Raw genomic sequence first — 21688 nt, 5'->3', positions numbered from 1 at the left:
CGGTTCCAGACCATCAGAGACATGGATGCTGGTCAGGTCCAGGTTCCAGACCATCAGGGACATGGGTGCCGGTCAGGTCCCGGTTCCAGACCATCAGGGACATGGGTGCCGGTCAGGTCCCGGTTCCAGACCATCAGGGACATGGGTGCCGGTCAGGTCCAGGTTCCAGACCATCAGGTACATGAGTGCTCCTTCAGCCTGGAGAAGGAAGGTGATCCACACACTGCTTTCTGACACGGGGTAGGAGATCATGGAACCAAGCCAGATACCACAACGAGCGATTGACCTTCAGACTTCAGTTTTTACAGAGATATTTAACAGGTCCAGTTGATGTAATGTGGAGAGATGTGGCCAGCTGCATCTTTAGACGCGCAGGTAACTTGGGGTTGGATAAAGCTGTTTTTAACTGATCCCAAATTTTTAGTTTTAAACGGGTTACCTCCTTTTTATCAAAGTATTTTTAAGTCTTGGAACATTTTTATGAAAAAAAGGTGTTCTACAGCCGACTCTCTGCACTGGCTGCTGAATGAACCGTTGATCAACGAGGCTGGAGATATGCAGCGACGCAGCGCCTGGTCTGAGGGGGGCGCTGCTCCAGTCAAGGACACTAACTCTAAAGCAGCTGGTGGATGCGGTGGGGCCGGCCCTGAGCGATGCCCAGGCCCTGGGCTCTCTGCTGGGACTACAATCTGTCCGGGTGGCACAACGGATCCTGGAGCTGTGGACTCATGAACTCACTGGTGAGGAAAGACGGCTCCTCGCTGAGTACTCGGAGGAGACACGTGAGCCCAACGCAGCAGATGCCTTCCCGGACATTTCCCTGAGCCCAGGGCTGGGCGACCTGACCGGCCCCCTGTTAGCGGTAACCAACCCACAGGGCTGGGCGACCTGACCGGCCCCCTGTTAGCGGTAACCAACCCACAGGGCTGGGCGACCTGACCGGCCCCCTGTTAGAGGTAACCAACCCACAGGGCTGGGCGACCTGACCGGTCCCCTGTTAGAGGTAACCAACCCACAGGGCTGGGCGACCTGACCGGCCCCCTGTTAGAGGTAACCAACCCACAGGGCTGGGCGACCTGACCGGCCCCCTGTTAGAGGTAACCAACCCACAGGGCTGGGCGACCTGACCGGCCCCCTGTTAGTGGTAACCAGCCCACAGAAACTGACGCTGCACAAAGCAGACGAACGAACTCTGTACATGAACTGTGTGAAAAGCCTCCACAAGATGGGACTGAGCAACAGCCCCTCCACTGTGTGGACCCAGAGACCGGGACAGAACACACTGAAACCAGTGGAGGGTTCTGTACAAGCAACCTCTGGCAAAAAGGACCGGTGACCTCCAGTGGAGAATCTTACACGGTGCTGTTGCTACAAATGCCTTTATCTCTGTTCTTAATCCTGCTGTTTTTAGAAAATGTCCTTTTTGTGATCTCCGTGAGACTGTGTTCCACATGTTCACTGTGTGCACAGCCCAGAGTGGTGACTCTCAGGCAGAGAGAGACGGCTGCATAAGAGCCAAAGGAGCCTTTTAAAAGCAACTTATTTGATGTGTTATGGGAGGAAAAAAGGTCGGATATGATGAATGATTATGGATTATTGATGGATCTTAGTTTTAATGATTAATGATGAATGATTATGGATTATTGATGGATCTTAGTTTTAATGATGAGAAAGTTTGTGCAGCTTGGTGTCAGAGAGGAGGGACTGATGTTGGAGATAAAACACATGAAGCTGATGAGCAGTTAAAGGATAGAGAGGAAACCTCACATCTGATTAAGTTCAGCAGAAATGAGTGATGACACGTTTCCTTCAAAAACATGTTCAGATCAGATAAGAGTTAGTGTGAAACTCACACTAACTCTATCTCACTGTTTCTCTCTCACCACCCCCCCCCCTCGCTCTCTGGCGGCTATGTGACCGAGCGGAGTGTGAGAGCCAATCAATCGATCTCTCTTTTTCTGTCTCTCTCTTTTTTTCTCTCTCTCTCTCTTGGCCCCCCCTCTCTCTCTGGCGGTTCTGTGACCTAGCAGAGTGTGGAGGAGGTCGCTTTGGCTGTAGGAGAGGTGGTCGGGTATGAAAGCAAGTCGGCCTCACGAATGAACAGCGCCGTAGTTCTCTTCCTGGATGAAGTAAGGAAAGTGGAGCAGGGAATTGTTATTAAAGGAGGCTTCTTATTTCCTTCCTCCCTTCCTTCCATCTGTCCTTCCTACCTTCCTTCCTTAGTTTCTTCCATCTGTCCTTCATCCCTTCCGTCTTTCCTTCCTTCCTTCCCTTTTGTCCTTCCTCTCTCCCTTCTGTCTTTCTTTCCTTCCTTCCTTCCTTCCTCCCTTCCTCCCTCCTTCCCTCCATCTCTTTAATGATCCGGCCCACATGAGATCAGGTCTGTATGTGACCCTTAAATTACATTATGGGCTTAAAACTGCCTTGAAATGTAAAATAACAGGATTTAAACATGCAATTCGAAACGCGATTAATCGTGATTAACTATGGAAACTGCGATTAATCTCAATTTTAAAAAATAATCATTTGACAGGCCTACTTTTACCACTTTAAACTTTTTGAACATGAGTCAGAAATAAAAGATAAAACCTGATCAATATAAACACGGATGAAGCAGGAAGAAGACGCAGCGATGACATCACATGATCTGATGGTTTTATTGGTTGCTTTTTTGACGCTCCTGTAAAATTTCTCCGATGATACAAAACAAAACTTTTGATGTGACGACAGTTTAAATTAACTCCAGACGTTTGATGACGGCTCCTCCACAGTTCACTGACCTCACCAGCAGAACCAATCAGCTCGCAGCAGGTCATCACCTGCGCCAGGTGAGACAAAAAACGTCCTCCAGTCCGTTCTGACAGCTGATTGGCTGCTTAGAAGGGTGGGGGGTGGGGCTTATGTAATGACGGTGGGCGGGGCCTCACAGGTAACCCTCCTTCCTGAACTGCTCCTGCAGGATGTCTCGGTACTCGTCGAAGCCGCCGTCGATGCGCTGAACTTTCCCGCCGTCACACACCCACAGCTCCTTACACACCATCCGGATCAGACGCTCGTCGTGGGACACCAGGATGACCCCGCCCTGAAACAGTGACATCACACACCTCAGACGCCGGACACACGGCGGACACACCTGAGATAATAACTTTCTCTCTTTTTATTTTTTTATTAAAAGATACTAAGATTTTGTTGCCATATTATTCATCAGTAGACCGACAGGAATTGGCTGACTGACTGACTGATTGACTGATTAACTAACTGATTGACTGATTGATTGACTGATTGACTGACTGACTGATTGATTGACTGATTGACTGACTGACTGACTGACTGACTGACTGACTGATTGACTGACTGATTAACTAACTGATTGACTGATTGATTGACTGATTGACTGACTGATTGATTAACTGACTGACTGACTGACTGATTAACTGACTGATTGATTGACTGACTGATTGACTGATTAACTAACTGATTGACTGATTGATTGACTGATTGACTGACTGACTGATTGACTGACTGACTGACTGACTGACTGATTGACTGACTGATTGATTAACTAACTGATTGACTGATTGATTGACTGATTGACTGACTGACTGATTAACTGACTGACTGACTGACTGACTGATTAACTGACTGATTGACTGACTGATTGATTGACTGACTGATTGACTGATTAACTAACTGATTGACTGATTGATTGACTGACTGACTGATTGACTGACTGACTGACTGATTAACTAACTGATTGATTGACTGATTGACTGACTGATTGATTAACTGACTGACTAACTGATTGACTGACTGATTAACTGACTGACTGATTAACTGACTGACTGATTAACTGACTGATTGATTGACTGACTGACTGATTGACTGATTAACTGACTGATTGATTGACTGACTGATTGATTAACTGACTGACTGACTGATTAACTGACTGATTGATTGACTGACTGACTGACTGACTGATTGACTGACTGACTGATTGACTGACTGATTGACTGACTGACTGATTGACTGACTGACTGATTGACTGACTGATTGACTGATTGATTGATTAACTGATTGACTGACTGACTGACTGATTGACTCACTCTGAACTTGTTGAGCGCCTTGGCCAGAGCCTCGATGGTCTCCATGTCCAGATGATTAGTCGGCTCGTCAAGGATGTAAAAGTTTGGACTGAAAGAGACAACGACATCGACATCATCATCATCATCATCATCCCCATCTTCATCATCTTCACCATCACCACCATCCACATCATCATCAACATTATCACCATCATCCCCATCATACTACCATCATCACCATCACACTACCATCACACTACCATCATCATCACCATCATCATCATCATCATCATCATCCACATTCCCCATCATCATCATCCCCACCATCCCCATCATCATCATCATCCACATTCCCCATCATCATCATCCCCACCATCCCCATCATCATCATCATCACCACCAATCATCACCATCATCATCATCATCACCACCATCATCCCCACCACCACCACCACCATCATCATCCCCATCATCATCATCACCACCACCAACACCACCATCATCATCCCTATCATCATCATCATCATCACCATCCATCATCATCCACATCATCATCATCACCATCCATCATTCACATCACCATCACCACCACCACCACCATCATCATCCCCATCATCATCATCACCACCATCACCCCCACCATCATCACCACCATCCCCATCATCATCATCACCACCAATCATCACCATCCCCACCACCACCAACACCACCATCATCATCATCACCATCCATCATCATCATCCACATCATCACCATCCATCATCATCATCCACATCCCCACCACCATCATCATCATCATCATCACCACCATCCCCATCACCACCATCATCATCACCATTCATCATCCTCATCATCACCAATACCACCATCCCCATCATCATCACCATCATCATCATCATCCACATCATCATCACCATCATCATCCTCACCATCATCATCACTACCATCACCCCCACCATCACCATCATCCCCATCACCACCACCACCACCACCACCATCCATCATCATCACTACCATCACCATCATCATCATCATCATCATCATCATCATCCCCATCATCATCACCATCATCACCACCACCACCACCCTGAGCTTTCTCTCACCATGGCATGGTCATCTGTGCGAAGGCCACTCTGCTCTTCTGTCCTCCTGACAGACTTGCCACCGGCCTCGTCGACAGCTCGCCGGTGATTCCGTAACCTCCCAGCTGGTGGCGGTACTCCTCCTCTGACCGACCTGCGACACACCACACCGGCCAGTCAGGGTCCAACTGGTCCAACTGGTCCCAGTCAGCCAGTCAGGGTCTAACTGGTCTAACTGGTCCCACTCAACCAATCAGGGTCTAACTGGTCCAACTGGTCCAACTGGTCCCACACCGGCCAGTCAGGGTCCAACTGGTCTAACTGGTCCAACTGGTCCCACTCAGCCAGTCAGTGTCTAACTGGTCTAACTGGTCCAACTGGTCCCACTCAGACCAGTTAGACCCTGATTGGATAACTGGTCCCACTCATCCAATCAGTGTCTAACTGGTCCCACTCATCCAATCAGGGTCTAACTGGTCCCACTCAGACCAGTTAGACCCTGATTGGATAACTGGTCCCACTCATCCAATCAGTGTCTAACTGGTCCCACTCATCCAATCAGTGTCTAACTGGTCCCACTCGGCCAATCTAACTGGTCCCGCTCAGCCAATCAGGGTCTAACTGGTCCCACTCGGCCAATCTAACTGGTCCCGCTCAGCCAATCAGGGTCTAACTGGTCCCACTCAGACCAGTTAGACCCTGATTGAATAACTGGTCCCACTCATCCAATCACGGTCAAACTGGTCTAACTGGTCCCACTCAGACCAGTTAGACCCTGATTGGATAACTGGTCCCACTCATCCAATCAGGGTCTAACTGGTCTAACTGGTCTAACTGGTCCCACTCGGCCAATCAGGGTCTAACTGGTCTAACTGGTCCCACTCGGCCAATCAGGGTCTAACTGGTCTAACTGGTCCCACTCAACCAATCAGGGTCTAACTGGTCTAACTGGTCCCACTCATCCAATCAGGGTCTAACTGGTCTAACTGGTCCCACTCAGACCAGTTAGACCCTGATTGAATAACTGGTCCCACTCATCCAATCACGGTCAAACTGGTCTAACTGGTCCCACTCAGACCAGTTAGACCCTGATTGGATAACTGGTCCCACTCATCCAAACAGGGTCTAACTGGTCTAACTGGTCCCACTCAGCCAATCAGGGTCTAACTGGTCTAACTGGTCCCACTCATCCAAACAGGGTCTAACTGGTCTAACTGGTCCCACTCAGCCAATCAGGGTCTAACTGGTCTAACTGGTCCCACTCATCCAATCAGGGTCTAACTGGTCTAACTGGTCCCACTCATCCAATCAGGGTCTAACTGGTCTAATTGGTCCCACTCAGCCAATCAGGGTCTAACTGGTCTAACTGGTCCCACTCATCCAATCAGGGTCTAGCTGGTCTAATTGGTCCCACTCATCCAATCAGGGTCTAACTGGTCTAGCTGGTCTAACTGGTCCCACTCATCCAATCAGGGTCTAACTGGTCTAACTGGTCCCACTCAGCTCATCTCCAGGATGCTGCTGTTGTTCATGTTATTGTATTTGTTGATGATGCTGTTGCCATAGTTACCGGGGAACTTGTTGAGCAGCAGCTCCACAGAGCAGACGTTCAGGTCCAGCTGGTCCACGTGATGCTGACTGAAGTAACCGATCTTCAAGTTCCTGAGGAGACATCAGAGGAAACACACTTGGGTCAGTTTGTTCCCCGAGAGTAAAATGTTCCCCGAGCAGAGAGTAAAATGTTCCCCGAGCAGAGAGTAAAATGTTCCCCGAGCAGAGTGTAAAATGTTCCCCGAGCAGAGTGTAAAATGTTCCCCGAGCAGAGAGTAAAATGTTCCCCGAGCAGAGTGTAAAATGTTCCCCGAGCAGAGAGTAAAATGTTCCCCGAGCAGAGTGTAAAATGTTCCCCGAGCAGAGAGTAAAATGTTCCCCCGAGCAGAGTGTAAAATGTTCCCCGAGCAGAGAATAAAATGTTCCCCGAGCAGAGAATAAAATGTTCCCTGAACAGAGAGTAAAATGTTCCCCGAGCAGAGTGTTAAATGTTCCCCGAGCAGAGAGTAAGATGTTCCCTGAGTGTAAAATGTTCCGAGCAGAGAGTAAAATGTTCCCCGAGCAGAGAGTAAAATGTTCCCTGAGCAGAGTGTTAAATGTTCCCCGAGCAGAGAGTAAAATGTTCCCCGAGCAGAGAGTAAAATGTTCCGAGCAGAGTGTAAAATGTTCCCCCGAGCAGAGGGTAAAATGTTCCCCGAGTGTAAAGTGTTCCCCGAGCAGAGAGTAAAATGTTCCCCCGAGCAGAGAGTAAAATGTTCCCCGAGCAGAGAGTAAAATGTTCCCCCGAGCAGAGGGTAAAATGTTCCGAGCAGAGAGTAAAATGTTCCCCGAGCAGAGAGTAAAATGTTCCCCGAGCAGAGTAAAATGTTCCGAGCAGAGAGTAAAATGTTCCCCGAGCAGAGAGTAAAATGTTCCGAGTGTTAAATGTTCCCCGAGCAGAGAGTAAAATGTTCCGAGTGTTAAATGTTCCCCGAGCAGAGTGTAAAATGTTCCGAGTGTTAAATGTTCCCCGAGCAGAGAGTAAAATGTTCCCCGAGCAGAGTAAAATGTTCCGAGCAGAGAGTAAAATGTTCCCCGAGCAGAGAGTAAAATGTTCCGAGTGTTAAATGTTCCCCGAGCAGAGAGTAAAATGTTCCGAGTGTTAAATGTTCCCCGAGCAGAGTGTAAAATGTTCCGAGTGTTAAATGTTCCCCGAGCAGAGTGTAAAATGTTCTGAGTGTAAAATGTTCCCCGAGCAGAGAGTAAAATGTTCCCCGAGCAGAGAGTAAAATGTTCCTAGTGTAAAATGTTCCCCGAGCAGAGAGTAAAATGTTCCCCGAGCAGAGAGTAAAATGTTCCCCGAGCAGAGAGTAAAATGTTCCCCGAGCAGAGAGTAAAATGTTCCCGGAGCAGAGAGTAAAATGTTCCCCCGAGCAGAGAGTAAAATGTTCCCCGAGCAGAGAGTAAAATGTTCCCCGAGCAGAGTGTAAAGTGTTCCCCGAGCAGAGAGTAAAATGTTCCCCGAGCAGAGTGTTAAATGTTCCCCGAGCAGAGAGTAAAATGTTCCAAGCAGAGTGTTAAATGTTCCCCGAGCAGAGAGTAAAATGTTCCAAGCAGAGTGTAAAACGTTCCCCGAGCAGAGTGTAAAATGTTCCCCGAGCAGAGAGTAAAATGTTCCCCGAGCAGAGAGTAAAATGTTCCCCGAGCAGAGAGTAAAATGTTCCCCGAGCAGAGAGTAAAATGTTCCCCGAGCAGAGAGTAAATTGTTCCCCGAGCAGAGAGTAAAATGTTCCCCGAGCATAGGGTAAATTGTTCCCCGAGCAGAGAGTAAAATGTTCCCCGAGCAGAGAGTAACATGTTCCCCGAGCAGAGAGTAAAGTGTTCCCCGAGCAGAGAGTAAAATGTTCCCCGAGCAGAGAGTAAAGTGTTCCCCGAGCAGAGAGTAAAATGTTCCGAGCAGAGAGTAAAATGTTCCCCGAGCAGAGAGTAAAATGTTCCCCGAGCAGAGTAAAATGTTCCGAGCAGAGAGTAAAATGTTCCCCGAGCAGAGAGTAAAATGTTCCGAGTGTTAAATGTTCCCCGAGCAGAGAGTAAAATGTTCCGAGTGTTAAATGTTCCCCGAGCAGAGTGTAAAATGTTCCGAGTGTTAAATGTTCCCCGAGCAGAGTGTAAAATGTTCTGAGTGTAAAATGTTCCCCGAGCAGAGAGTAAAATGTTCCCCGAGCAGAGAGTAAAATGTTCCTAGTGTAAAATGTTCCCCGAGCAGAGAGTAAAATGTTCCCCGAGCAGAGAGTAAAATGTTCCCCGAGCAGAGAGTAAAATGTTCCCCGAGCAGAGAGTAAAATGTTCCCCGAGCAGAGAGTAAAATGTTCCCGGAGCAGAGAGTAAAATGTTCCCCGAGCAGAGAGTAAAATGTTCCCCGAGCAGAGAGTAAAATGTTCCCCGAGCAGAGTGTAAAGTGTTCCCCGAGCAGAGAGTAAAATGTTCCCCGAGCAGAGTGTTAAATGTTCCCCGAGCAGAGAGTAAAATGTTCCAAGCAGAGTGTAAAATGTTCCCCGAGCAGAGAGTAAAATGTTCCAAGCAGAGTGTAAAACGTTCCCCGAGCAGAGTGTAAAATGTTCCCCGAGCAGAGAGTAAAATGTTCCCCGAGCAGAGAGTAAAATGTTCCCCGAGCAGAGAGTAAAATGTTCCGAATGTTAAATGTTCCCCGAGCAGTGTAAAATGTTCCCCGAGCAGAGTGTAAAATGTTCCCCGAGCAGAGAGTCAAGTGTTCCCCGAGCAGAGTGTAAAATGTTCCCCGAGCAGAGAGTAAAATGTTCCCCGAGCAGAGTGTAAAATGTTCCCGAGCAGAGTGTAAAATGTTCCCCGAGCAGAGAGTAAAATGTTCCCCGAGCAGAGAGTAAAATGTTCCCCGAGCAGAGAGTAAAGTGTTCCCCGAGCAGAGAGTAAAATGTTCCCCGAGCAGAGAGTAAAGTGTTCCCCGAGCAGAGAGTAAAGTGTTCCCCGAGCAGAGAGTAAAATGTTCCCCGAGCAGAGTGTAAAATGTTCCCTTACCTGTGCGCTTGTCTGATCCCGTTGACAGGTGTCAGCTCACCCATCAGCAGTTTGAGAATGGTACTTTTACCGGCGCCGTTTTCTCCAACCTGACAAGAAACACACATGGTTTAATAATCAGTCATCCTACACCAGGGGGGTCAAACTAAAAGGAAGGAAGGAAGGAAGGAAGGAAGAAAGGAAGGAAGGAAGGGAGCAAGGACAGATGGAAGTAAGAGAAGAGAAGACAAGAAGGAAGAAAGGGAGCAAGGACAGATGGAAGGAAGAGAAGAGAAGACAAGAAGAAAGGAAGGGAGCAAGGACAGATGGAAGGAAAAGAAGAGAAGATAAGAAGGAAGGAAGGGAGCAAGGACAGATGGAAGGAAGAGAAGATAAGACAAGAAGGAAGGAAGGAAGGAAGGAAGGAAAAGAAGGAGGAGAAGGAAGAGAATACAGGAAGGAAGGAAGAAAGGGACCAAGGACAGATGGAAGGAAGAGAAGACTAGAAGGAAGGAAGGAAGGAAGGAAGGAAGGAAGGAAGGAAGGGAGCAAGGACAGATGGAAGGAAGAGAAGACTAGAAGGAAGGAAGGAAGGAAGGAAGGAAGGGAGCAAGGACAGATGGAAGGAAGAGAAGACAAGAAGGAAGGAAGGAAGGAGGAAGGAAGGAAGGAAGGGAGGAACAGACACACAACAGCCACACACACACACACACACACCCACGACACACACACACACGCACACACACAGAGTGACGTACGATGCAGATCCGAGACTCGAGGTCAGCTGACAGGTTGAGTCCAGAGAAGAGCCGAGCGTCTGCAGAGTAATAAAACTCCACTTCATCCAACTGCAGGATGGGAGGAGACAGCTTCTCAAAGTTATCTGGAAACCTGCAACAGGAAACAGGAAACAGGAAGTAGGAAACACACACAGGTGGGTCAGCATGGACTCATCTCAGCCATCAGAGGGAAGAAGACCCTCAGACCTGATAGTGTGTGTGTGTGTGTGTGTGTGTGTGTGTGTGTGTGTGTGTGTGTGTGTGTGTGTGTGAGTGTGTGTGTGTGTGTGTGTGTGTGTCTGTTGTAGAAAGCTGACACACAGGATCAGGCTCACCTTAAAGTCACCTCAGTCTCTTTCTCCAAGGCTTTCAGCTCAGGCCTGCAGAGCAAACACACACACGTTATGACCACAGGGACCACGGGGGGGGGGGGGGGGGGGGGGATGTGTGTGTGTGTCAGGTGTGTGTGTGTGTGTCAAGTGTGTGTATGTGTGTGTGTGTGTGTGTGGCTGTGTGAAGTGTGTGTGTATTTGTGTGTGTCAAGTGTATCTCTGTGTGTGTCTTTGTGAATCTGTGTGTGTGTGTGTGTCTGTGTGTATCTGTGTGTGTGTGTGTATGTGTCAGGTGTGTGTGGCTGTTGTGTATTTGTGTGTGTGTGTGTGTGTACTCACAGCCTCTCCAGAAGTTTCAGTTTGCTCTGGACCTGAGCCGCCCTGTTAGCGTTGTATCGAAACCTGTCGATAAAAACCTGAAACACAAAATCACTGACAGTTTCTCCTCCGTCTGTACTGCAGTAGTAGTACCTGTATGTGTTGTCTATACTGCAGTAGTAGTACCTGTATGTGCTGTCTGTACTGCAGTAGTAGTACCTGTATGTGCTGTCTGTACTGCAGTAGTAGTACCTGTATGTACTGTCTGTACTGCAGTAGTAGTACCTGTATGTGCTGTCTGTACTGCAGTAGTAGTACCTGTATGTGTTGTCTGTACTGCAGTAGTAGTACCTGTATGTGCTGTCTGTACTGCAGTAGTAGTACCTGTATGTGCTGTCTGTACTGCAGTAGTAGTACCTGTATGTGCTGTCTGTACTGCAGTAGTAGTACCTGTATATGTTGTCTGTGCTGCAGTAGTAGTACCTGTGTGTGCTGTCTGTACTGCAGTAGTAGTACCTGTGTGTGTTGTCTGTGCTGCAGTAGTAGTACCTGTATGTGCTGTCTGTACTGCAGTAGTAGTACCTGTATGTGCTGTCTGTACTGCAGTAGTAGTACCTGTATGTGCTGTCTGTACTGCAGTAGTAGTACCTGTATGTGCTGTCTGTACTGCAGTAGTAGTACCTGTGTGTGTTGTATGTACTGCAGTAGTAGTACCTGTCTGTACTGCAGTAGTAGTACCTGTATGTGCTGCCTGTACTGCAGTAGTAGTACCTGTATGTACTGCAGTAGTAGTACCTGTATGTGCTGTCTGTGCTGCAGTAGTAGTACCTGTGTGTGTTGTATGTACTGCAGTAGTAGTACCTGTATGTGCTGTCTGTACTGCAGTAGTAGTACCTGTATGTGTTGTCTGTACTGCAGTAGTAGTACCTGTGTGTGTTGTCTGTACTGCAGTAGTAGTACCTGTATATGTGCTGTCTGTACTGCAGTAGTAGTACCTGTATGTACTGCAGTAGTAGTACCTGTATGTGCTGTCTGTGCTGCAGTAGTAGTACCTGTGTGTGTTGTATGTACTGCAGTAGTAGTACCTGTCTGTACTGCAGTAGTAGTACCTGTATGTGCTGTCTGTACTGCAGTAGTAGTACCTGTATGTACTGCAGTAGGAGTACCTGTATGTGCTGTCTGTACTGCAGTAGTAGTACCTGTATGTGTTGTCTGTACTGCAGTAGTAGTACCTGTATGTACTGCAGTAGTAGTACCTGTGTGTGTTGTCTGTACTGCAGTAGTAGTACCTGTATATGTTGTCTGTACTGCAGTAGTAGTACCTGTCTGTGTTGTCTGTACTGCAGTAGTAGTACCTGTCTGTGTTGTCTGTACTGCAGTAGTAGTACCTGTATATGTTGTCTGTACTGCAGTAGTAGTACCTGTATATGCTGTCTGTACTGCAGTAGTAGTACCTGTATGTGCTGTCTGTACTGCAGTAGTAGTACCTGTATGTGATGTCTGTACTGCAGTAGTAGTACCTGTATATGCTGTCTGTACTGCAGTAGTAGTACCTGTATGTGCTGTCTGTACTGCAGTAGTAGTACCTGTATGTGATGTCTGTACTGCAGTAGTAGTACCTGTATGTGCTGTCTGTGCTGCAGTAGTAGTACCTGTATGTGCTGTCTGTACTGCAGTAGTAGTACATGTATGTGCTGTCTGTACTGCAGTAGTAGTACCTGTATGTGCTGTCTGTACTGCAGTAGTAGTACCTGTATATGTTGTCTGTACTGCAGTAGTAGTACCTGTATGTGCTGTCTGTACTGCAGTAGTAGTACCTGTATATGTTGTCTGTACTGCAGTAGTAGTACCTGTATATACTGTCTGTACTGCAGTAGTAGTACCTGTATATGCTGTCTGTACTGCAGTAGTAGTACCTGTATGTGCTGTCTGTACTGCAGTAGTAGTACCTGTATGTGCTGTCTGTACTGCAGTAGTAGTACCTGTATGTGCTGTCTGTACTGCAGTAGTAGTACCTGTATGTGCTGTCTGTGCTGCAGTAGTAGTACCTGTATATACTGTCTGTACTGCAGTAGTAGTACCTGTATGTGCTGTCTGTACTGCAGTAGTAGTACCTGTATATGCTGTCTGTACTGCAGTAGTAGTACCTGTATGTGCTGTCTGTGCTGCAGTAGTAGTACCTGTATATACTGTCTGTACTGCAGTAGTAGTACCTGTATGTGCTGTCTGTACTGCAGTAGTAGTACCTGTATGTGCTGTCTGTACTGCAGTAGTAGTACCTGTATGTGTTGTCTGTACTGCAGTAGTAGTACCTGTATATGCTGTCTGTACTGCAGTAGTAGTACCTGTATGTGCTGTCTGTACTGCAGTAGTAGTACCTGTATGTGTTGTCTATACTGCAGTAGTAGTACCTTTATGTGTTGTCTGTACTGCAGTAGTAGTACCTGTATGTGCTGTCTGTACTGCAGTAGTAGTACCTGTATATGCTGTCTGTACTGCAGTAGTAGTACCTGTATATACTGTCTGTACTGCAGTAGTAGTACCTGTATGTGTTGTCTGTACTGCAGTAGTAGTACCTGTATATACTGTCTGTACTGCAGTAGTAGTACCTGTATATACTGTCTGTACTGCAGTAGTAGTACCTGTATGTAGTAGTACCTGTATATACTGCAGTAGTAGTACCTGTATGTGCTGTCTGTGCTGCAGTAGTAGTACCTGTATGTAGTAGTACCTGTATATACTGCAGTAGTAGTACCTGTATGTGCTGTCTGTGCTGCAGTAGTAGTACCTGTATGTGTTATCTGTACTGCAGTAGTAGTACCTGTATGTGCTGTCTGTACTGCAGTAGTAGTACCTGTATATACTGTCTGTACTGCAGTAGTAGTACCTGTATATACTACCTGTATATACTGTCTGTACTGCAGTAGTAGTACCTGTATGTGCTGTCTGTACTGCAGTAGTAGTACCTGTATGTGTTGTCTGTACTGCAGTAGTAGTACCTATATGTGCTGTCTGTACTGCAGTAGTAGTACCTGTATATGTTGTCTGTACTGCAGTAGTAGTACCTGTATGTGCTGTCTGTACTGCAGTAGTAGTACCTGAATGTGTTGTCTGTACTGCAGTAGTAGTACCTATATGTGCTGTCTGTACTGCAGTAGTAGTACCTGTATGTGTTGTCTGTACTGCAGTAGTAGTACCTGTATGTGCTGTCTGTACTGCAGTAGTAGTACCTGTGTGTGCTGTCTGTACTGCAGTAGTAGTACCTGTATGTGCTGTCTGTACTGCAGTAGTAGTACCTGTATATGTTGTCTGTACTGCAGTAGTAGTACCTGTATGTGTCTGTACTGCAGTAGTAGTACCTGTATGTGTCTGTACTGCAGTAGTAGTACCTGTATATACTGTCTGTACTGCAGTAGTAGTACCTGTATGTGCTGTCTGTGCTGCAGTAGTAGTACCTGTATATGTTGTCTGTACTGCAGCTGGGCTTCGTACTCTCTCTGTTGGTTCTTAAGTCTGTCTTCTTTGGTTTTAATAAAGTTTTCGTAGTCGCCACGGTAACTGTCCAGCGTCTGGGAGTGCAGGTGGATGATGTCGGTCACCACGGCGTTCAGGAAGTTTCGGTCGTGGGAGACGACTAAGATGGTGGACTGCCACGTCTGAGGGGAAGAGGTGTTATTACTATTACTTGTTAGCTCGTGGCTAACTGGCCCCATTGTTTCCAATGAGGGATGCTAACGATAGAGTGAGCGAGTATTCAGACCTGCAGGTAGTTCTCCAGCCACAGAATGGCTCTGACATCCAACATGTTGGTCGGCTCTGAAACACAGCAGCGATACATCACAATACTACTACTACTACTACTACTACAATACTACTACTAACATGACTATAATTACTACAATACTACTACTACTAACATGACTATAATTACTACGACTCACCAGAATATTACGACAATACTACTACTACTACATACGACCACTAGTACTCCTCCTCCTCCTTTGCAGTACTAAACTACTACTACTACTACTACTACTACTACTACTACTACTACTACTATCTGCAGTACTAAACTACTACCACTACTACTACTACTACTCTCTACTTGTACTTTTACTCCTAGTAGTATTTGTCACACTGCTCCTCCAGCTCTTACTCCTACTTGTACTCTGAGTACTACTCCTAATAATAATAATAATAATAATAATAATAATAATAATAATAATAATAATGCCCCCCCCCCAGTCCTTGTACTGCAGTACTCGTGAGGTCATGTGACTCACCGTCCAGCAGCAGCAGGTCCGGCCTGTTCAACAAAAAAACAAGACAGAAGTCAGAGAGGAGTCACATGACGTCAGAGAGGAGTCACATGACGTCAGAGAGGAGTCACATGACGTCAGAGAGGAGTCACATGACGTCAGAGAGGAGTCACATGACGTCAGAGAGGAGTCACATGACTGCACAGCTGCTTATATCTGAGACCAAGGTAGAAAAACTCACCGAGCAAACAGAGCTCTGGCCAACGCTAACCTCATCCTCCATCCTCCTGAGAACTCCCTACACACACACACACACAGAGAGAGAGACACACACACACACACACACACAGAGACACGTGCACACACACACACACACAGGCGCACGCAGACACACAGAGAGAGACACACACACACACACACACACACACACACACACACACGCGCACACAGACACACACACAGACAGAGAGAGAGACACACACGCGCGCGCGCGCGCACACACACACACACACACACACACACACACACACACACACACACACAGACAGACACACAGACACGCACACACACACACACACAGACACACACACATTAGTATAACTGTGTGTAAGGCAGATGTTACTGAGCATGTGCAGTAGCGCTGTTGAGACTCACTTTGTCGCCTGCTGTTGCATTTTGGGAGAGAATCCGAGACCAGCCAAGATGACGGAGGCTCTGATTGGACGAGACAGATGTCAGTCTGAGTGGCTCCTTTTAAAATAACTTTATTTAAACCCCGTCAGACAGTTGCCATAGTTACCGTGCCGGGGCTTTGTCGGCCTCGATCTCTTCCAGCTTGCCGTAGATCTCTGACAGCCGGACGCTCTCCATGCCGTCAGCTCTGAGACACACACACACAGTTACATCATCAGTGACATCATCGGTGACATCATCAGTGACATCAGTGACAACATCAGTGACATCATCAGTGACAATCAGTGACATTATCAGTGACATCATCAGTGACATTAATGACATCATCAGTGACAATCAGTGACATCATCAGTGACATTATCAGTGACATCATCAGTGACATTATCAGTGACATCATCAGTGACATCATCAGTGACATCATCAGTGACATTAATGACATCATCAGTGACAATCAGTGACATCATCAGTGACAATGATATCATCAGTGACAATCAGTGACATTATCAGTGACTTCATCAGTGACTTCATCAGTGACATCATCAGTGACTTCATCACTGACTTCATCACTGACTTCATCAGTGACATCATCAGTGACATCATCAGTGACATCATCAGTGACATCATCAGTGACATTAATGACATCATCAGTGACATTATCAGTGACATATTCAGTGACATATTCAGTGACATTAATGACATCATCAGTGACAATCAGTGACATCATCAGTGACATATTCAGTGACATCATCAGTGACTTCATCAGTGACATCATCAGTGACATCATCAGTGACATCATCAGTTGTCCTTACGTTCCGTTAGCGATGCGAGCGTTGAGCGTCTTCTCCTCGTGCAGCAGCCCCTCTCTCAGCGTGTCGCTCTCCAGGACGCTCTGCAGTGCGGCCGTCTCGTCTCCCGCCACTTCCTGTTCCACGTGCAGGATGGAGATGTGAGCCGGGACGCGGAGGTTACGACTGGCCAGCATCTTCAGCAGCGTTGTCTTCCCCAACCCGTTACGCCCGATCAGACCGTACCGCCGGCCCGACGCCAGGGACACCTCGGCCCCCTGCAGCAGACACCTGCACACAGCACAACGTCACCAGATGTAACCACCATGTCTTCATTATCTCCACCACCGTGACATCATTAATATAATAAAATGAAACATGTTCGAGGGTTTATTTTCTCGCCTCTCTCCGAAAGAAACGTCAAAGTTCTCAATGCGGATGTCGTAGCTGCGATTCTTCCCCGATTGGTCGACTCGGTTGTCTTTCTTACTGCTCGCTTGACTGGCCGACGCCTCCTCCAAGACACTGTGGGGACAGAGGAGAGGACAGGTGAGAGGTGGGGACAGGTGAGAGGAGAGGAGAGGACAGGTGAGAGGAGAGGAGAGGACAGGTGAGAGGAGAGGAGAGGACAGGTGAGAGGAGAGGAGAGGTGAGAGGAGAGGACAGGTGAGAGGAGAGGAGAGGACAGGTGAGAGGAGAGGAGAGGACAGGTGAGAGGAGAGGAGAGGTGAGAGGAGAGGAGAGGACAGGTGAGAGGAGAGGAGAGGACAGGTGAGAGGAGAGGACAGGTGAGAGGAGAGGACAGGTGAGAGGAGAGGAGAGGTGAGAGGAGAGGAGAGGAGAGGTGAGAGGAGAGGACAGGTGAGAGGAGAGGAGAGGACAGGTGAGAGGAGAGGAGAGGACAGGTGAGAGGAGGACAGGTGAGAGGAGGACAGGTGAGAGGAGGAGAGGTATATAGGAGGACAGGTGAGAGGAGGACAAGTGTAAAGGAGGACAGGTGAGAGGAGGACAGGTGAGAGGAGGACAGGTGTAAAGGAGGACAGGTGAGAGGAGGACAGGTGAGAGGAGGACAAGTGTAAAGGAGGACAGGTGAGAGGAGGACAGGTGAGATGAGGACAGGTGAGAGGAGAGGATAGGTGAGAGGAGGACAGGTGAGAGGAGGACAGGTGAGAGAGGAGAGGATAGGTGAGAGGAGGACAGGTGAGAGGAGGACAGGTGAGAGAGGAGAGGATAGGTGAGAGGAGGACAGGTGAGAGAGGAGAGGATAGGTGAGAGGAGGACAGGTGAGAGGAGGACAGGTGAGAGAGGAGAGGACAGGTGAGAGGAGAGGATAGGTGAGAGGAGGACAGGTGAGAGAGGAGAGGATAGGTGAGAGGAGGACAGGTGAGAGGAGGACAGGTGAGAGAGGAGAGGACAGGTGAGAGGAGAGGATAGGTGAGAGGAGGACAGGTGAGAGAGGAGAGGACAGGTGAGAGGAGGACAGGTGAGAGGAGGACAGGTGAGAGAGGAGAGGATAGGTGAGAGGAGGACAGGTGAGAGGAGGACAGGTGAGAGAGGAGAGGACAGGTGAGAGTAGGACAGGTGAGAGGAGGACAGGTGAGAGGAGGACAGGTAAGAGGAGGACAGGTGTCTTACACTGGCGTGGACCCTTTCTGTGAGTCCTTCTCGTTGCGGCGTTCGTGTTTGGCCTTCAGCTTGGCTTCAGCCTTCTCCAACTTCTTCGAATCGACCGTCTGCAGAGACAGGAGAGGGATAACGTGAGGACACAGGAGAGGACACAGGTGAGGACACAGGTGAGGACACAGGAGAGGGACAACATGAGGACACAGGTGAGGACACAGGAGAGAACACAGGAGAGGGACAACATGAGGACACAGGTGAGGGACAACATGAGGACACAGGTGAGGACACAGGAGAGAACACAGGAGAGGGACAACATGAGGACACAGGTGAGGACACAGGTGAACTGAGGGACAACATGAGGACACGGGTGAGGACACAGGAGAGGGACAACATGAGGACACAGGTGAGGACACAGGTGAGGACACAGGAGAGGACACAGGAGAGGGACAACATGAGTACACAGGTGAGGACACAGGAGAGGGACAACATGAGGACACAGGAGAGGACACAGGTGAGGACACAGGTGAGGACACAGGAGAGGACACAGGAGAGGACACAGGAGAGGACACAGATGAGGGACAACAGGAGGACACAGGAGAGGGACAACATGAGGACACAGGAGAGGACACAGGAGAGGACACAGGAGAGGACACAGGAGAGGGACAACATGAGGACACAGGTGAGGACACAGGAGAGGGACAACATGAGGACACAGGTGAGGACACAGGAGAGGACACAGGTGAGGACACAGGTGAGGACACAGGTGAACTGAGGGACATCCCAGCAGGAAGACGCACCGTGTTCTGAGGACGCTTCATCATCCAGATGCCCTGAATGTCTGTGGCAGCAGAGTCTGAGGACCAGAGGAGACACACATGATTAATAAACGTGATCAGATGGACACGCTGTCCAATCTGAGACAGACACAGAGACATTAGAGACATTAGAGACACTAGAGACAGAGAGACACTAGAGACATTAGAGACACAGAGACACTAGAGACACTAGAGACACTAGAGACATTAGAGACACTAGAGACATTAGAGACACAGAGACACAGAGACACTAGAGACACTAGAGACATTAGAGACACAGAGACACAGAGACACTAGAGACACTAGAGACATTAGAGACACAGAGACACAGAGACACAGAGACACTAGAGACACTAGAGACACAGAGACAGTAGAGACATTAGAGACACTAGAGACACAGAGACATTAGAGACATTAGAGACACAGAGACACAGAGACACAGAGACACAGAGACACTAGAGACACTAGAGACACTAGAGACACAGAGACAGTAGAGACATTAGAGACACTAGAGACACAGAGACATTAGAGACATTAGAGACACAGAGACATTAGAGACACTAGAGACATTAGAGACATTAGAGACATTGGAGACACTAGAGACACTAGAGACACTAGAGACACAGAGACATTAGAGACACTAGAGACAGAGACACTAGAGACACTAGAGACACAGAGACACTAGAGACACTAGAGACATTAGAGACACAGAGACACTAGAGACACTAGAGACATTAGAGACACAGAGACACAGAGACACTAGAGACACTAGAGACACTAGAGACATTAGAGACACTAGAGACATTAGAGACACAGAGACACAGAGACACTAGAGACACTAGAGACACAGAGACAGTAGAGACATTAGAGACATTAGAGACAGAGACATTAGAGACACTAGAGACATTAGAGACACAGAGACACTAGAGACACAGAGACACAGAGACACAGACATTAGAGACACTAGAGACACAGAGACACTATAGACACAGAGACACAGAGACACAGAGACACAGACATTAGAGACATTAGAGACACAGAGACACTAGAGACATTAGAGACATTAGAGACACTAGAGACATTAGAGACACTGGAGACATTAGAGACACAGAGGACAACTCACTGGTGTCCACGGAGATCTGGGACAACTGCACTGGAGCGTCCAATAACACCTGCCGCTGAGCGCCGTGGCAGTTATTCCTGATCAGGACACAATCAATACACAGCTGATCAATACAAGGAGGACAGGTATATATATAACCCTCCTGTTGTCCTTCAGTCAAGGAAGGAAGGGAGGGAGGGAGGGAGGGAGGAAGGAAGAGGGAAGGAAGGGAGGGAGGAAGAGGGAAGGGAGAAGGAAGGGAGGGAAGGAAGGAAGGAAGGATGGGAGGGAGGAAGGGAGGGAGAGGGAAGAAAGGGAGGGAGGAAGAGGGAAGGGAGAAGGAAGGGAGGGAAGGAAGAAAGGGAGGAAGGGAGGGAAGGAAGGAGGAAGGGAGAAGGAAGGGAGGGAGGAAGGAAGAAGGAAGGGAGGAAGGAAGAGGGAAAGAAGAAAGGGAGGAAGGGAGGAAAGGAGGGGGAAGGGAGGGAAAGAAGGAAGGAAGGAAGGGAGGAAAGAAAGAGAGAAAGAGGAAGGGAGGAAGGAAGAGGTAAGGAAGAAGGGAGGGAGGAAGGAAGGAAGGAAAGAAAGGGAGAAGGAAGGAAGGAACAGTCAAAATTTGACCCGGGAGGACGACACAAGGGTTAAAGATTTATTATCGTGTAAGAAGAGAAACAGGAAGTTATCGTTGGAATCAATAAGTGAAGATCTGATGGTTAAAGTATTGAGCTGCTCACAGTTTGAGTGTGTTGAACATCTGGAGACAGATGTCTCTGACGTCGTCCTCGTTCTTACTGTCAACCGACACTTCCTGCAGGACTCCTCCGATGGCGTCGAACACTTCCTCTCCATCCTCGAAGTCTGCTCCACCGCAGTCCAACACGCCTGTAACACACGCACACGTCATGTGACCAACACGCCTGTAACACACGGACACGTCATGTGACCAACACACGGACACGTCATGTGACCAACACGCCTGTAACACATGGACACGTCATGTGACCAACACACGGACACGTCATGTGACCAACACGCCTGTAACACATGGACACGTCATGTGATCAACACGCCTGTAACACACGGACACGTCATGTGACCAACACACCTGTAACACACGGACACGTCATGTGACCAACACACGGACACGTCATGTGACCAACACACCTGTAACACACGGACACGTCATGTGACCAACACGCCTGTAACACACGGACACGTCATGTGACCAACACGCCTGTAACACACGGACACGTCATGT

The 21688-nt window shown here is 48.1% G+C and overlaps 1 protein-coding gene across 1 annotated transcript in view; it reads right to left on the bottom strand.

The window, feature by feature from the left end:
* Positions 1–2641: 2641 nt before the first annotated feature.
* Positions 2642–21688, bottom strand: part of abcf3 (ATP-binding cassette, sub-family F (GCN20), member 3) — a 21676-nt gene continuing 2629 nt past the window's right edge. Inside the window, exons 2-21 of the mRNA XM_053321477.1 lie at positions 21165–21312; positions 20455–20531; positions 19314–19369; positions 18529–18626; positions 17296–17418; positions 16918–17184; positions 16215–16295; positions 16070–16129; positions 15657–15713; positions 15440–15462; positions 14917–14972; positions 14612–14812; positions 11178–11254; positions 10842–10886; positions 10486–10618; positions 9749–9837; positions 6735–6826; positions 5186–5318; positions 4104–4191; positions 2642–3082 (exon numbers count right to left, since the gene is read on the bottom strand). Of these exons, the coding sequence (XP_053177452.1) occupies positions 2924–3082; positions 4104–4191; positions 5186–5318; positions 6735–6826; positions 9749–9837; positions 10486–10618; positions 10842–10886; positions 11178–11254; positions 14612–14812; positions 14917–14972; positions 15440–15462; positions 15657–15713; positions 16070–16129; positions 16215–16295; positions 16918–17184; positions 17296–17418; positions 18529–18626; positions 19314–19369; positions 20455–20531; positions 21165–21312 (2063 nt within the window). The 3' untranslated portion in view covers positions 2642–2923. The remainder of the gene's footprint in view (positions 3083–4103; positions 4192–5185; positions 5319–6734; positions 6827–9748; positions 9838–10485; positions 10619–10841; positions 10887–11177; positions 11255–14611; positions 14813–14916; positions 14973–15439; positions 15463–15656; positions 15714–16069; positions 16130–16214; positions 16296–16917; positions 17185–17295; positions 17419–18528; positions 18627–19313; positions 19370–20454; positions 20532–21164; positions 21313–21688) is intronic.

This window comes from Scomber japonicus, chromosome 6, assembly GCF_027409825.1.
Source record: "Scomber japonicus isolate fScoJap1 chromosome 6, fScoJap1.pri, whole genome shotgun sequence".
NCBI classification, from domain to species: Eukaryota; Metazoa; Chordata; class Actinopteri; order Scombriformes; family Scombridae; genus Scomber; species Scomber japonicus.
Note: the sequence above shows the minus strand (reverse complement) of the source record. Positions and strands in the feature narration are given on the sequence as shown.